Source organism: Acomys minous (assembly GCF_964271855.1).
Source record: "Acomys minous genome assembly, chromosome: 15".
NCBI lineage: Eukaryota > Metazoa > Chordata > Mammalia > Rodentia > Muridae > Acomys > Acomys minous.
In genome coordinates this window covers 55,025,700-55,042,912 of record NC_140497.1, presented here as the reverse complement: position 1 = coordinate 55,042,912, position 17,213 = coordinate 55,025,700, and the positions used below count along the sequence as shown (strand labels likewise).

Sequence of the window (17,213 nt, the reverse complement as noted above, 5' to 3'; positions counted from 1 at the left end):
CCATGACTGTGGCATAAATAGCATGGCTGGGCATAGGAGAAACGGGGAGTCAGGAAAAGTGAACCCTAGATTTGGATTAAAGGCAGGCCTACACTTAGGGTAGCAAAGGAGTCTGGCTTGGTGTTGGACAAAGATGGAAGCGGGGCTGTGGAAAGGATCAAATGTTTTCTAAGAAGTGAAGAAGGTGACAGAGACCTCCAGACAACCTTCTCCAGGAGCATCCCCAGTTGATCATCATAGTCATAGTGAAGAAATACCAGAGTTGCTGGAGAGATGGCTCAGAGGTTAAGAGCACTGTCTGCTCTTCCAAAGGTCCTGAGTTCAATTCCCAGCAACCACATGGTGGCTCACAACCATCTATACTGAGATCTGGTGCCCTCTTCTGGTGTTCAGGTGAAACACTGTCTACATAATAAATAAGTAAACCTTAAAAAAGAAAGAAAGAAAGAAAGAAAGAAAGAAAGAAAGAAAGACCAGAGTTGGTGCTTGTCTAACTCCAAGGCAATGATGGCTCTGAGAAATCCCGATCAAGCTGTGTTAGTAGGGGCATGGATGCAGCATCAAGTGAGGAGTTGCCCAGGGTGGGAGCACCGATCAAGGAAGGACTTGAGGTGCAAGCATTTTTCCAGGGACAGAGGCAGTGGTGTCAGTTGGAGAAGGAATGCATATGCCCACCATTCCTGGGCCAGGTCCCTTCAGTGAACTGCCTGAAGTCAAAGGAGAAGGGACTAGAACAACAGAAGCAGAGAAGGGCTGGACACCCCTGGGAGGGCAAGGATCTGTTTGAGCTGGAGAAAAGTCTAGATATGAAGAGCAAGGGGGTGAGACCTCTGCTATGTTTGACAGTCAGAGCACACTGCCGATGATGGTCCTGGGGCCGAGCGCCAGGGGGAAGGGTACAAAGAAGTTTTCCTTGACTGTAAGAAGAAAATGGTAGACAGCAAAGCTAAAGGAGCGAGGCAAGACATCCAGGGAGTGTCTTTACTCCACTAACAGACTCCAAGAATGATCAGCAAAGCAAGGACTGGGCAACTGACCAGAGCTGGAGACCCAGTCTCATGTAGCCCAGGCTGGCCCTTAACTCACTATGCAGCAGGGGATGAGCTTGAGTCCTGGCCCTCCACTTTCTGAGCTCTAGGATCACAGGGGCCACCACAATGCCTGATTCTGAAAATTTCCTCTTTAACTCAAAGGGCAAAGAAGGACTCAAAACAAAGATGTCCCCTGAAGATGAAAAATGTGAAATCTGGAATTAATGAAAAATTAAAAGGCTAAAATTTAAGAAATGTATGGACAAAAACAAGAACAACTCCCCTAAAACAACCAAAACCAATGCCAGGGGTCAGAAAACAGTGCTAGGGTCAGAACCAAGTGTATTTCACGACCCTCTTTCCAAATGATAGTGGAGACTTACATCCTAGTAACTGAATGAGTGTGATAGTTCACACTTGTAATCTCAACACTAAGGAGGCTGGGGCAAGAGGATCATGGGTTTGAGGTCAGTCTGGGCTACACAGTGAAACTTCCTGACAAAACTAAGGTGTTTATCACAATCTTATACTGAGGGATAAGATGCTGATAAAAAAAAATTTTTGTGCCCATAGGCAAAACAGTGAAGCAGTTGTTATTATACCAGCCTCAGGGCTATGATAGTCCGTTTAAATACTAATTATGAAATGCATTAGCAAATACAGGAAGACTTTCAAAATGTGAGGGAGAAGAAAGCCATCCATGCATGCACACATGATCATGTGACAGTATCTATGTGGTATAAATAAAAGTGAATTACCCAAATAAAAATTACAAGAATGAAGGAGGTAGAGTGATAGAAATAAAAATCATCATACTTTGTTAAAGAAAACATTATGAAGAAATAATGCAGCAAACAGAAGGAAAAATGAGGATGTGTAAGGTGGGAAAGTTTGAGTCAAAGACCTTACTTTAGTAGATCAAAGTGTTTGAAAAGTATTATAATCATGTATAAAAGTGCTGGGATTTTTATGTATCAGGAACTTTATCCAGAATACAATCTGTGGTTTGTCTTACAAATTCCAGGAAATGGATATTTTTAGCCTCATTTCACAGATACAGAGAACTCCTGAAAGAATTAGGTTCTGTGATACAATTGGTCGTTGGGTTCCTTGGGGCAAGTCCAATCTTCATTTCAGGAGATCTCTGACTTCTTTTCACTGTATTAACAACAACCAGGAGCAGCAGGGGAGAAACACCAGCAGCCTTTTTCTTTCTCGGAGCCCCCCAGTCTCTCTTTGGGGCTGGCTTTTATCCTCACTGACAAAGATCACATTCCCACATGAGGTAGTTCACAGCTGACAAGTGTCACTCACCGTCTCAGGAGGCAGTTATCAGCTGTGGACAAACTGGATCAGCGCCTCCTGCCCCCACCACACACCCCACACCTGGGATTAAAATAAAAACATGTTTACATATAAGCCAAAACTTCCACAACAGTTATATGATCCACATTATGGGCAGAACGTGTGTCATTCTGTATCCTGTCTGTGCATTTAGGTGGTTTTTAGTATGTTGCCCTCACAAGTAAATAGTACTTGAACTAAGAACTGCATGAACTGCATGAACACGCGTTTTATAATGTTGGGGGTAACATTCTCTTCTCCATCTACCTCTGGCCCTCTCTCCCTGCCTCTGGCAGTATCACAGTAGGGATCAAAGCCAGGTGTGGTGGCGCACGCCTTCAATCCCAGCACTCGAGAGGCAGAGGCAGGCGGATAGCTGTGAGTTCAAGGCTAGCCTGGTCTACAAAGCAAGTCCAGATCAGTCAAGGCTACACAGAGAAACCCTGTCTCCAAAAACAAAACAAAAAACAAAACAAAAACAAAAAAACACCAACCCCCCCCAAACAAAACAAAAACAATAAAAAACCCAAACAAAACAACAAACAAACAAACAAAACAGAACCTCGCACAGCCTAGTCAAGCACTCCAACCACTGAGCTATTCCTCTAGCTCTAGTGGTAATCAGTCCATATATTTAACTGTGATGCTTACATACTTCTTTGGGTATATGTTTATGGTTTATATCCATTTTTTACTTTGATATCTATGTGTCTATGTATACATACATACATACCTACATACATACCTACATACATGCATACATACATGAGTGTTATAAGTTTGGTTTGGACACATCTGTATCGATTGTAGTTATCATATCTGGACTATTAGATCTCATATGTGATAGAGTAGACTGCACACCAAAGATCAGGAAATACTCTTTCGTTCCAACTACTGAGTCCAGAAGCGCTGTGGGAAAGGTGGAATTTGAACTTGAGCCTGAAGAACAGGTAAGACGGAGAACTCTGGAGATGAGAAGAATGCTAAGTCGGGTAAAGGTAACAAAAGGAAGGCAGGGTATCCAGGTGTCGCTGGCATAAGGGTAATGCCGTGCGAGCGGGCTATCGAGACTGGTCACTAGGACCAGCATTTTAGCACGGGTGCTCACGTGCCTCAGCTGCACAGTGTAGTTTGGAAGGAAGAAGTCAGCGCAGGGAGCTTTCTTCCATTGCACTTACACGCTCTCCTTGAGGTTTAAGCGCTCTGCCTGTTGGCAGATGTTCCCTGTGGGACAAATGATTTTTCCAGAGAAATGCCCTGGCAAGGCCTGGACACCTGTTGACATCCCTGGCCTTGCTTCCAGTCGCTGGAGGTAGGAATCAGATCCAATACATGGAATGGTGCTCTGATTGCCTCAGGACTTGTACACAAGATGGGCTCTGTCCCCAGCTGTGACACCAGACAGATCCTTTCCTTTCCCTAGACCGGAGCCAATGTTGGCTAAGGTCTTATCTCAGATCTTATAAAAACAGGAGGGTTGTAAACTCTGTAGAAATGGAAGGTTCACGTTCTTTGTTTCCTCAGAGTGCCATGGGGACTCCACTCTTAACACTTCTCAGAGACCCTTACATCCTGGTAGCAGCAGGTAAGCTGGCCGTGAGCTCCCTCTCCGTGGGATGACTCAGGCTTTAGGCAGCCACACTGGCTCACAGAACTTTCTCTCAGGTTCCATCTGCCTGGCCAACATGGGAGTCGCCATACTAGAGCCCACACTGCCCATCTGGATGATGCAGACCATGTGCTCCCCTGAGTGGCAACTAGGTAAGTGACCTGGGTCCCCACCAAAGCTTAGGTGCCAGGCAGGTGCTGGGACCTTTTTGATGGTAATCAACAACCATCAAGTCCAGCCCTCGGCAGCTCAGAAGGACAATACACTCCCTCTGTAGGCTCATCACAGACTCAGCCCCATGCACACACCCAGGAACTGAGTCCACCTGCGATGCGTGGATGGAAAATCATCCTGTGAAAGATGGTTGGCAACGGAGAGAGATCCGGGCCTAGCACTACTGTAAAATCATTCAGTATTGCCAGCCAAAGGCCCTTTCTGTTTGTTGGCTTGTTTGTTTGTTTCCATAGCATTCACTGGCAATCTAAGTTTCTGCAAACAAGCTAAGCTTTCTGTATTACTTTTCTCATTGTTCTGACAAAAATACGCAACAAAAGCAGCATAACAAAGGAAGGATTTCTTTCAGCTCTTGGTTTGAGAGGATGGAGTCTATCTTGATGGGGAAGACTCTCAGAGCAGAGCACTGCTGGACTGCCTCAGTTCTGGAAAGCCCAGGAAGCAGAGAGCAGGGAATGCTCCCCATTCATCCTACCTTCTCTTTTTAAGTTCCTTCTTTTCTCTGTCCGAGGTCCCAGCCCAGGGAGGGTGCTGGCCACATTCGGGGTGGGTCTTCCCTTTCCATTTAAGCGTCTCGTCACACGCCCTCACAGACAGCCCACGGGTGTGTCTCCTGAGTGAGTCTAGATACAATAATTGCTAAGATGAAGCACCGTACTTTCTAGGCATCGTTTTGAAAGACTGGTAGCCTCTTATTCATATAATGATGACGTAACATTTTTTGTTTTGTTCATCCAGCTAGCGAGAGAGATGAGTCTGAGGGTATCCGCTCCATTTACAGGCAACCATGCATGTGCTGCTTGCTCTTTATTTATTTCCGATGATTTCTGAGGATAAAGCCCAGGGGTCTCATACAAACATTCTACCCCTGAGCTACAGCGTCAGCCTTGCTGTCTTATTTAGTAAGACCTGCGATATAAACCTGACCGAAGCTCAGTGCCTAGGCCAGTTTCCCTATGACTTTGCCCCACATTATTTTATATAGCTTGGTTTCACAGTGGAGTGCCACTTGACTGGTGTCTAAAGTGAACATGGAGGTGGTACCCACTTTGAAGAGCCATGGCAGGGACGAATGGCCTAAGGTGTGTTCTGTGCCCATATCCTGTGCAGGATAAGAGCCAACCATGCTGTCACCACACCTCTTTTTGCTGTCTTTTATATACTTTATAGCGGATGCTCAGCCTCCATCCAGAATTGAGCCCCCCCCTCCTCTTCTCCATGGGGGCTGGGGGGCCTCCATGAGTGACTTTGAGTGAGCTAAGAGAGAGTGCCTGGACCTCTTCCAGGAAACCTGAGGGCAAGGGGCAGAAGAGGCTACGTGCAAACAGCTCAGTCACTACAGGCAGGAGAGGATAGTGGTGCCAGAGGGGAAGCTGATAAGAACCGGATATAGCTCAATGTACCATTAAAAAAAAAAGAGAGAGAGAGAGAGAGAGAAAATCTAATTTTAAGGGACCAATTCTAAGCAAAGCCCCAGCTGTACACTTCACTTCAAATTGAATTGCTTGGGCTGTAACTGCCTCTGACCAAGACAATTAATCGAGTTAGGCAGTGCTCAGTGCAGATAACATCTCTTCCGAGGAGCTTCTGGCCACGCTGGCTCCTAGGACCAGTGACTGCGCTTTAGCCTAGAGCAGCCCTTCCCCAGCAATCCAGTAGGCAGCCTCACTCACATGTTACAAGTCACTTGGCTACCACGTCCCAGCATCTTATACCACTTTCCTGAGTGCTGTTGCACCTATAAACTCTACACATGCTAATGTAATTCTCCGACAATGCTGGCGCACTGTCTGGAGAATGCGTGGTGCTGGGGCTTCAGCAGTGAGTTGGCGAAAACAGCTCAAATCCACCACCTTGCTCCTTCCTCTTTTCCTTGTTCCCTCTCCTCCTCTCCCCCATCTTTGAATTTATCTTTTTTTGTTTGTGTTCAATACATCCAAAGTGCAGTTTCTCCTCCCTCCCTCCCTCCCTCCCTCCCTCCCTCCCTCTCTCCCACCCTCGCTCCTTCCCTGCACCTCTCCCTCCTATTCTCCCTCCCACCATCCGTCCCTGCCCCCCCCCACCCTGCACTCTTCCCAGTTGCCTCTCCCCCAGATCCGCTCCTCCTCCATTAACCCTTCAGAAAAGAGCAGGCCTCCCAGGGATATCCTCTGAGCACCACATAACAAGTCACAATATGACAAATTCTTATATCAAAGCAGGACCAAGCAACCCACTAGGAAGAAAAGGGTCCCAAGAGGAGACAAGAGAGTCAAAGGCACCCCCACTCCTGGTTTTGGTGGCACATGCTGTTAGGCTTTGCTGAAAGAGGCAGAGGCAGGAGGATCACCAGTCCAAGGCCAGCCTGGGGTACATGGTTTTCTCTTTTTTTAATCTTGTTTTTGTTTTGAAACTGGGTCGACATAGCCTGGTCTGGCCTTGGCCTGGATATGTAGATAAGCCTAGCCTTGAACTCCTCATGGTTTTTCTTTTGTCTCCCAAGTGCTAGGACCTTAGGCTTCCAGGCATGGGGCCCACACACCCCATGGGACAAGGAATGTTTCTACTGAGTTTCCAGGGCACAAGGGTATACCTCACACCTGTCATCAATCACCCTTAGAAAAACACTGCCCGTAAGGAACACTCCTCCAGGTTGCAGGAAGGAGCACAGGTCAAAAAACAAAAAAACAAAACAAAACCAACCAACCAAAAACCAAATGGAACCAAGCCGTTGAGACTGATGTATGGTCTGAATTGGACTAGGGTACCGCTACCAAGGGCAGAAGACAGCACTGGTTTTGGAAACAGGTACATCCTGCTTTGAAGTTATGCCCAGTCATTTACCGATTATCATGTTGGAGAGCCCTACTTCTTTTTTTTCTTATGTTTATTTGTTTAGACAAGCTCTCATTGCACAGTTTAGACTGGTCTTGATTTACCAATCCTTTTGTCTCAACTCCCTCAGTGCTGGGATTAAAGGCGTGCATCACTGTCACCTGGCCGGAGTTGTTCTTTTTCCTTCCTTCCTTCCTTCCTTCCTTCCTTCCTTCCTTCCTTCTTTCTTTCTTTCTTTTTGACACAGGGTTTCTCTGTGTAGCCTTGGCTGTCCTGGACTCATTTTGTAGACCAGGCTGGCCTCGAACTCACAGCAATCTGTCTGCCTCCCAAGTGCTGGGATTAAAGGCGTGCACCACCACCACCCCGCCTGGCTTTCCTCTTACATTTGTAAAAGTATCTTTCAGAGTTGTTTTCTGTCTTTGTATTTCGGGGAGGCTAGCGTAGTGCGCAGACTATAGGATTTACTAGCCTGATAATTAATTTGTCTTGGCAGTTAAGGCAGCATGAGATCCACCCTTGAAGGCAGGCTGTGAACAGTATGTGGGAGTTGATTAGCCTAGAACAGAAAGTCCTGCTGAAATACCAGCCAGGGCCAGGTGCTATGGAACATGAGTGTGTTTGAGGACGTTTCACACAATTTACAAGGATGTTGAAGAGACAGGTAGCTAGGCCAGTAAACTTCCTCTTTCTATGTATCAGCCAAGCCATTCAGTAGTTATGACCTCTAAGCTTTCAAAAGCAGTTAGCCACAAATGAACAGGTACAGTTTGAAGCAGATAGCCACCCGGCGCAGATAACGCAGGCAAACACAGGAGAGCGTGCTTCACTTCTGCTGCAAAGAAGACAATATTAAAAGCAAACAAGCCACTGGCCAGGCCCTGGCCAGCTGTTTGCTTTGGGCTTAGGATCCGAGTAATAATACTTTTTATTGGGTTACATTGTTTTCTTGAGGTCCGAAGTAGATGGAAGGGCTAGGGAGAGCCAAAGAGACTCACACTGTTAGCGCCAAGCAGGCTGTCAGGGCAGAGCCAGGCACAGGTCCCTCTGGCAGGCTTGGGTAGGGGAAATACCTGGCTTTGTAGTGAGGTGCCTGGGTCGTGAAAATAATTAAGGTGAGTGTTCACAGGGCACTTCCTCTGTGCCCAGCCAGTGTAAAATGCTCAATATACACGGTGTTCTTATTTTTTATGTTTTATTATTTGTTTGTTTTCTATAAACATTTTTTATTTTAATAATCCTAAAAGTAACAATGTATTTTTATTATAGCCATCTCCCTTCCCTCTCCGACTCTTCCTATGTTGCTCTATCCTCTCTTTAAATCGATGGCCTTGCCTTTAATTATTACTGCGTGTGTGTGTGTGTGTGTGTGTGTGTGTGTGTGTGTGTGTGTGTATGTGTGTCTTCCTACTGAATCCAATTTTATTGCCCACATGCTCACAGGTATAGGGGCTGACTACTTGATGACAGAGAATTTTCAGAGGGCCTCCCTCACTCCTGAAGAAAACAGATTTTTCCCCCCTTCTGATGCCTGTAGCTCTTCAACTAGGGGTGGAGCCTACGAGCCACTCCCCCCTGTCCATTGGAATGCTGACTGGTGTGGTCTTATGCAGACAACCATGTTATTGAGATTTCATGGGTGCAACTTCCCGTCACATCCGGAACACACCTTAGCGCGTCTCCTTGTCTTTAGGCTCTTACAGTCTTCCACAATGTTCCCTGAGCTTTGGGTGTATGGTTGTGTTACTCTGTCCATTTGGAGATGGGCACGTCAAAGTGGTTTATTCTCTGTATTTTGACCAGCTGCAGTTCTTTGTAATAGCTTCCATCTGCTGCAAATGAAGGGTTTTTTTTGTTTTTTTTAAATGAGGGCTGAGGAGCCTCTGTGGTATTTTCTTGGTGACTCACAACCACCCTGTCCCTGTGTTAGTTGATTTTATTTTATTTTTTTAATAACAAACTACCCAAGGTGGGCTGACTTTATAAACTTAGAGGCAGTTTTGGTGGTGAAGGGTCCAAATAACGTAGAGCTGGTTCTAACGAGGAGCTCTGGAGGATGGTGGCAGCACATAGAATTCAGAGTTCAACCTCAACCTTATAGCAACGCATTCTCAGAAGAGCTCTAGGGGCCCACGGGAGCCACCTGAATCTGTCCCTCCGCAACTCCCTGTGGGGACCAAAGGACCTGCCCCCACCTTCAGCAGGGTCTCACATAGCCCAGGCTGCCTCCAAACTCACTATGTAGCTGAGGTTAAGAGTGAACTTCTGATCGTGCTCCCTCTGCCTCCAGAATGCTGGAATTACGGCATGTGTGGCCACGCCCAGATTACACAGCCTGAGGAGAGAGCTCAGGGCCTCTTGTGGGTCTGTGTCATAGGCCTTTCTCTTACAGGTCTCTTCTCCACCCACAGCATCATGCTAGGGACCAACACATGAGTCTCTGGGAGTTTGGGGTCACAGCCAAATCATTTACAAACCTTTATTTAGAACCTTTATTTTTAAAGCCTGATCCAATTAGCCGTGGCCCTTGCAAATCCTGGCCTCTGTGGGATGCTCTGACCTTGGCAAGCATCCACATGCCGTCTTCCTCTTCGCTGCACATCTCGCCCTTGATGAAAAACTGGATACGTCCAAGAGCGCCAGTTCCAAGAGAGCCATTTTTCTGTATCTCTGTTGACAGCCTGCAACTACAGGCGTTGCTCTCTTTCCGTTCTTCCTGACAATTTCTTCTCTCTTCATCTTCAAAGATCCTTGAGCCCTTTGAAGTCCATCCAATTAGAGTTTACTGCTGCATCTCTTCGGCCGTCCAGTGACCTCTTTGTTACCTGCTGTCTCAAAAAAAAAAAAAAAAAAAAAAAAAAAAAAAAAAAAAAAAAGAAAGAAAGAAAGAAAGAAAAAAGAAAAAAGAAAAGAAAATCATCTCACTTGTTGTTTCCAGTGCTATTTTTCTCCTGAGTTAGTCATGTTACTGTCAAGTAGAAGAGGCTGCCAACACCGAAGCCGCCCCGCCCCCAACTTTCTCAGTGTGCTCTCATGCATTGATTCTTCTCAGTTTAATCAAACCTATGTGTGTCCTTGCTACTAACATCATGACTAACCCTGTCACGTCTGGACTCTCAGTTTCAGGCAAGCTAGTTGGCACCTCCCACATTCTTTGCTCACTTAGATCAGCCGTCCAGCGGCCTCGGGTCTTTTTCTTTCTCCATCTCTCTTCATTTCCTGCCTTCCCTTTAAAAAATAAACCTGAGCTTGGCTTCTAGAGTCTAGCACTGATGCCTCTTCTTCTGAAAGTCGGCTTTGCTTCTCAGAGTATCTTCTGGCAAAGTACTAGGCCCGAGCAGGAACATCAAGTAGAGCAGCACACAACCAGGCTCTTTATTAATAAAATTTGTTTTATTTTTTGCAGCACTGGGAATTAAGCTCAGGGCCTGATGAGTGCTAGGCGAATGCTCTACCACTGAGACCAAGCTCTATTTTCTTTGTTTTTTGCAGTAGTAGAAATCTAAGATCTAACATATGCTAGATAAACACCCTGTCACTGTGATACATTTTCAGCCTTTTATATGACATTTATTTGCCACACTAACTTTCCCAAGCTGGCTTTGAACTTGCAGATCTTCTTGCTTCTGCTTTCTGAGTAGCTGGGATTACAAGCATATGCCACGATGCCCAGCCCTCCCCTCATATTTACAGCCACAAACCTAAAGTATGTTTTTTTTTTTGCTAATGGCCTTTTTATATACTGCTACTTGTGTATTCCCTTTCATTTCAAAAATGAATGTTTTGCTACTATATTTCTCCAGACAAACTTCCTGTGGACCCCATATCTTCACCTTCACCATTCTTTTCCTAGAAGGGAGGGCAAGGGGGTTCTACGTTCCTGCCACCATTTGTCTGCTTCCCTGTGCCTCGGCTCTTAGCTGCTGTGCTCTCGGAGGATGGTTGAAAGGTCCCAGTGGCTTTCCTAGCTGTGTCCTACACTTTATCAGCTTTTCCTCCCCTCTCTTACTTGGCTACTTTTCAGAGATAAGAATCCCCCGTTGGGCTGGAAAGATGGCTCAGTGGTTAAGAGCACTTTCTGTTCTTCTAGAGGACCAAGGCTCCATCACCAGCACACACAGTGTCTCACAGTCATGTGTAACTCCAGTCCCAGGGGGCCTGGTACTGTCTCATGGCCTCTGTTGATACTTCATGGACATGATAAATGGACAAGCAGGCACACACTGATATGAATAACTAAAAATAAATAAAAAGTTTAATCTGTGTGTGGTGGCACACACCTTTGATCCTGGTACTCAGGAGACAGAGGCAGGAGGATATCTGTGAATTCAGATCCAGTCTTGTCCAAATAGTGATTTCCAAGACAGTCAGAGTTATTAAAAAAAAAAAAAAAAAGAATCCTAGGTATGCAACCTAGGAATATCGATTCTTTATCTGAGTTTTTGCAGGTAACCCCACCCACATCTGAGATTAGAACAAAAAGAGCATTGTGCTCTTTATAATTATGAATATTTGTGTGTGACAGGGGGTATATACTCGTGAGTGCAGGTACTTGCAGAGGCCAGAGGTGTCAGGTCCCCCTGGAGATGGAGCTATTGGCAGTTGTGAGCCACTCAACCTGGTTGTTAGGAACAGAGCTTCGATGCTTTGCAAGAGCAGTAAGCTCTCCCAGCCACTGAGCTATCACTTAAACCCTCATTTCCGTGACTTTAAAAACCAAGCATAAAGCAGTAAGTCCCGAGCTTTTGTGCTTACGATCTCTCCTTAGAGCTCGGCCCTTGTGTGTTTGCCCGGCCTCTGCACACGGTTGTACCAAGCCCTTCATGCCCCAACCCAGTCAATCTTCCCCGCCTTCATCACCGAGCTGATTGAAGCAAAAAGCCTTTAGTTCTTGTTATCTCTCCCTTCTCGCTCCCGTCGTGTCTGTTCTTGGCAAGGCAGAAAGTTCTACAACTCCACCTTAAAAAAGGTCTCCATTTTGGTCACCCCTGTCTGTTATGGTTTCCAAGCTGAGACTCTCCTGGGCTTACAACAGTGTCTGGCTTTACTCTTATCCTGTGAACCCATCCCTCTAAGAGACCTTGGAAAACACATGCTGGGCGGTATTGTTCCTCTCCGAAGCATCGCAGGTCCTCTCTGCTCACAGGTTTTAGGCACCCAGGCGTCCTTCCTGCTCCTGCACCACACTTAGGCTTCTTCTTTAGCCTGTCAGCCTGTGTTAGGTGCTCCAAGCGTTTCTTTCTCTTCCCTTTTTTTTTTTGTAAACAAGGTCTCAGCTTACCCCCTCCTGCCCCCCTCTCCCCAGCTTCCAGCCCCCGCCCCCCAGCTTCCAGCCCCCGCCCCCCAGCTTCCAGCCCCCGCCCCCCAGCTTCCAGCCCCCGCCCCCCAGCTTCCAGCCCCCGCCCCCCTTCAGCATTTCCTTGGCTTCCCAAATGCACACTGGTCTTTCTTCCAGTCACTCCGACATTTGGATACATGAGGTTCCACAGCTCTCAGATTTATTTTCTTCGCTTAGTTGTCTTAGCATTTATTTTTGTTATCTGTCTGTCCTTGAATGTGAGCTCCCTTTGAGTGATGCTCATCTTTTGTGTTTATTTGCTAGTACCGGTTTTAAGACAGTGCCTTGGTATGTTGGCCTTGAATTTATAATCCTCTCCACTCAGCCTAGCAGAAAAGCCGTTGGGGCGTCTAATAACATGGCCTCACAGTTCAAAGGTAAAAAGGTAGAAGGATGCCTATCTGCTAACTATGCTAAACAAAGCCAGCACCTCTAACAGGGGTCCTGTGCCTCACTCTGAGTGGTTAGAACTTGGTTTCACATGCTTACCAGTCAGCACTGGCGTAGTTGATAAGTCCAATAAAACATTTGAGCATATATTTTGATTTTGGGGAAAACCGTCAATTTTTGCAGCTTTTCTATTTCTCTTTTAAGCATTTTCTATTAAAATTGTTCTTCCTTGTTAAGATTATTTTTTATAAAACTATGTTTGTTTCTTTCTTAACCCCGCTATCACACAAATAATTGAGACTCTATTATTTTATTTTATTTTTTTGAGACAGGGTTTCTTTGTGTAATAGACCTGGCTGTTCTGGAACTCTCCTTTAGACCAGGCTGGCCTGGAACTCACAGAGATCCACCTGCCTCTGCCTCCTGAGTTCTGAGATTAAAGGTGTGCACTACCAGGCCACAGCACAAGAACTGAGCACTTATTACTCTTCCCCCCCCAACCCCCTATTTGGTATTTTGAGACAGAGTTTCTCTGTGTAATAGCTCTGGCTGTCCTTGAACTTGATTTGTAGACCAGGCTGGCTGCAAACTCACAAAGATCCACCTGCCTCTGCCTCCCAAGTGCTGGGATTAAAGGCGTGCGCATCACCACCGCCCGGCTTTACTCTTAATCTTCTAATCTAATCTGGCTTCCTCCCCGTTTACATCCTAGAGACACTTGCACTTTGTAGCTTTTTCTATTCCAGCTCTCATGATGTCTTCTGGGCCTCTCCCATGGCTCAGTCCCCCACTTCCTCCTCTAACTCCTCCTCCCCAGGCTGGCAGGAAGTCCAGGCCTATTCTCCCTTGTTCAGTGATTGGCTGTAAATTGCTTTATTGTCATATTAGGGGACAGTTGGGGAGCAGTGTTTGCACACCATTGAGACAGGAGATTCTTAGGACAAGGACTGTAACCAGATATGGTGGATACAGAAATCACCATTTAAATTACATAACAATCTTATGCCTGTGCTTCCTTATGCAGTTAAATGCTCTGCTAGAGAAGACAGTACATTTTCCTTGTGTTTCCCATAGCCTCTCTAGTACTGGGATTACAGACTTGCACTGTATTTGCTTCTTTGTTTATCTTGTAGGAAATATTTTACTTTATATTTTATGTGTATGGTGTGTTTTGCCTGTATGTATGTTTTATGCATCACATGCATGCCCAGTGCCCCAGACACTGGAGTTACACACAGTTATGAGCCACCATGTTGGGGCTGGGAATCAAACCTGGGTCCTCCGGAAGAGCGGCCGGTGCTCTTACCACTGAGACATCTCTCTAGCCCTTTTTTGTGTTTATCTTATTTACTGCTCAATTTCTGGCCTTAAGAATACCTGGCATATGGTAAGGCTCATCAGAGAGAAAGCAAGAAAAGGAGGAGAGAGATGGGACTAGGAGGAAAGAAGAACTCAGCAATAACAGGTAGAAAGGTCTAGGTCATGCTGTTCACAAGTGGCCAAGCCACATACTGAACCCTAAATTATATGATCCAAAATCAGTGTTACAGATCATCTCACTAGTCAGCCATTGGCATGTATAACAGTCACTTGGTTATCCTCACAGGAGTATGAGCTTCCTGGCAACTCAATGGTTATCCTCACAGGAGTATGAGCTTCCGGGCAACTCAAATTCCTGACTTGCTTGTGATCCATCCTCTTGTTGCTTTTTTCACGGTCCTAGATGGTAGCTAGCCTTTCTGAGCCTTGGCTCCCACATGTGGCCAGAACAGAGCTGTTACTCTGTCTTGCCAGGGAGTGCTGCAGGATATCTGATCACACTGTGAGCCCCGAGATGGTGTTATTTACTGGAAAACCCCTTAGCACACACCTTTAATCCGAGAGCTCTCTGCTTGGCTTACCGAGTCACTTGATGGAAAGTCCAAGCAGGAGCTAAAGAAAACCTTGTTCCTGAGGAAAGCAGGGATGTGGGGTCCTGACACATCTGCTCATGAGTTGCATAGAGATCTCTAAAACATACAACAAAGTGGTTTGGGGACCTGGACGTCTCATGGGTACTTGGCTGAACTGTAGGAGATAATAAGATGCTTTAGATTAAGCTGAGCGTGTCCTAAAGTAAGTTTCTGTGTCCTTCCACAGGTCTGGCTTTCTTGCCTGCCAGTGTGGCCTACCTCATTGGCACGAACCTTTTTGGCGTGTTGGCCAACAAGATGGGTCGGTATGTAGCCCGGAAACTGGCAGAACGACTGTCACCTAACAGTGACCTTTGAGCCCGTCCCTGTACTTGGGATAGTGTGGAACACAGTGATAGAAATTGCCACGCAGGAGGCTGGTGGGTAGGTGGTAAGGACAGTATAAAGAACGGATCATCCTGAGCTGGCTGCTGTGGAAGAGACAGTGCTTATGTAGCAGTAGTAGCCCTTCCTTTCCAGCTAACGAGGTAATGTCATCCATTCCAGCCGACAGAAGTAGTGTGTATCTGGGGGCAGCGGTTGCCAAACTCTATTCCATGAGACCCTAGGGGATTCCAGGCATCAGAAGTGCACAAGGGATCTGAGTTTGAAGGGGCAAGAGCATGAATCTATATTCTCTTCTCCTACTACCGTGATGGAGTGGCTTTCGTTTTCATTTTATTATTGTAGCTCAGCAGAAGGATTTTTAAAAATGCATTTGAAAATCATTGTTTGTAGGAGATTAGGGACAAGGAGGAATTGCATATTTTCATGTTTTTTTTAGATGGATTTGTAAGACCATATATGTTATGAGTAGGTAGAGTTTCATATTTTCATGTGTGTGGGTTTTTTTTGAGATGGATTTGTAAGACCATATATGTTATGAGTAGGTAGAGTTTCATATTTTCATGTGTGTGGTTTTTTTTGAGATGGATTTGTAAGACCATATATGTTATGAGTAGATAGAGTTTGGACTGGGCTGGAGAGATGGCTCAGTGGGTAAATGTTCTTGCCACAAAAGCCCAGTGATTCGAGTTCAGTTCCTAGAAGCCACGTAGAGGCAGAAGGAGCGACCTGACTCCACAAAGTTGCCCTCTCACCTCCACTTGCATGCTCTGGTGTGTCACTTCTCACATCACCTGCCCCAACACTCCCTTTTCTCACACACACTAATAATTAATAGAAACTATAAAAAAAAAGAAGCAACCCAAATTGGCAAATACCAATAATCAAGTCCAAGAACATCTCCCAAGAGCCGAGTCCTTTTGGAACCAACAGAGTTGAGTTCTCAGGGAGACAAGCATACGTCCCACTGTGCTACTCCCAACACGGATTGAGAAGAGCTATGAGCTCAGCGTGGAGAGGTTGTCCAGGAAAGGACAGGGACAGAAAGGGGTTCAACCTGGTCCTGTAGAGATACAGTTCCTTCCCAGAATCTATGGAGTTACTTGAATTAGGGTGTGCAGGATTATACAAGGTAACAAGTGGTAGCCAGCTCTGTGCAGACAGTGTGTGACAATGACAATGGCTCTTTCCTTCCAGGTGGCTGTGCTCCCTTGTTGGAATGGTGGCAGTAGGTATCAGCTTGCTCTGTGTAAGTACAAGACCCAGTTGGGAAAGGAAGAACGCTAGACATTTTAAGATCACTTTCCTTCAAATGAGCAGTGGGCTGGCTTGATAGGAGTTTCTAGAAAATTTGTTTCTACATGGTCATAAATTGGCTCTGAAGGAGATGCTGTCAACGGAAATGGCGTGCCAACAAAAGGAGGGGGAAACGGAGAGGAATAGGAGAGTGGGTGGGAGGGACCAGAGGTGTGAGGCTGTGCACACAGGCGTGTGAAGTGAAACATGTTGGTATGTATTACTGGAGCTAGCCAGCCAACGGTGTTTTATGAATGCATTTACTCAGTCTACTGTGACAATTCCTATAAACCATCAGAGTAGGTACCATCCATACGTGGCTCTGTCTCTAGAACCAGGAAATTTGGTAGAAGAAAGAAAACAGGGATTTCCACCTGTAAGAGCCCTTTGTACCCCCATGCCGTTACTGTCTCCCATCCTCAGTGGAGACCATCAGTCCATTTGGCTCCAGGCTAAAAGGATAGAAAACAGAGCTGTAAAGCTCTGAGCACTGCACTCAGGATGAGCTAGAGCCCCTGGTGGTGGGCAGGAGCTCAGGGCTCTGTTCCAGATTTGCCCATGCCATTTGTGAGGGCCTGCTCAGTGTTGTCACTCAAGGATTCCCCTTGCATCTCACGAGTGTTTGACTTCAGAATGGAGAGGGCACATGAAACGCCCTCAGTAAGTCAGCCCTGTCATTGATACTTACAAGCGCCACTTGGGGTGTTGCCCTGTAATTATAAGGAGCTGCTAATGCTAAATGGCATGATAAACCATTTAGGGCTGTGTGATGAGGTAGTAGGGCTGGGTGACAAGTTCCAAGGAAAGGGCAGGGACACTGCATAAAAGGGAAAGACAGGAGTTCAGTAGGGGGTGACTGC

The 17,213-nt window shown here is 46.1% G+C and overlaps 1 protein-coding gene across 1 annotated transcript in view; it reads left to right on the top strand.

Annotated features, from left to right (window-relative positions):
* Positions 1-17,213, top strand: part of SLC18A1 (solute carrier family 18 member A1) — a gene marked incomplete at its 5' end in the record, with an annotated part of 30,287 nt that overhangs the window by 9,704 nt on the left and 3,370 nt on the right. The window contains 4 exons of the mRNA XM_084760387.1: positions 3,900-3,960; positions 4,041-4,136; positions 14,900-14,978; positions 16,255-16,306. Of these exons, the coding sequence (XP_084616513.1) occupies positions 3,900-3,960; positions 4,041-4,136; positions 14,900-14,978; positions 16,255-16,306 (288 nt within the window). The remainder of the gene's footprint in view (positions 1-3,899; positions 3,961-4,040; positions 4,137-14,899; positions 14,979-16,254; positions 16,307-17,213) is intronic.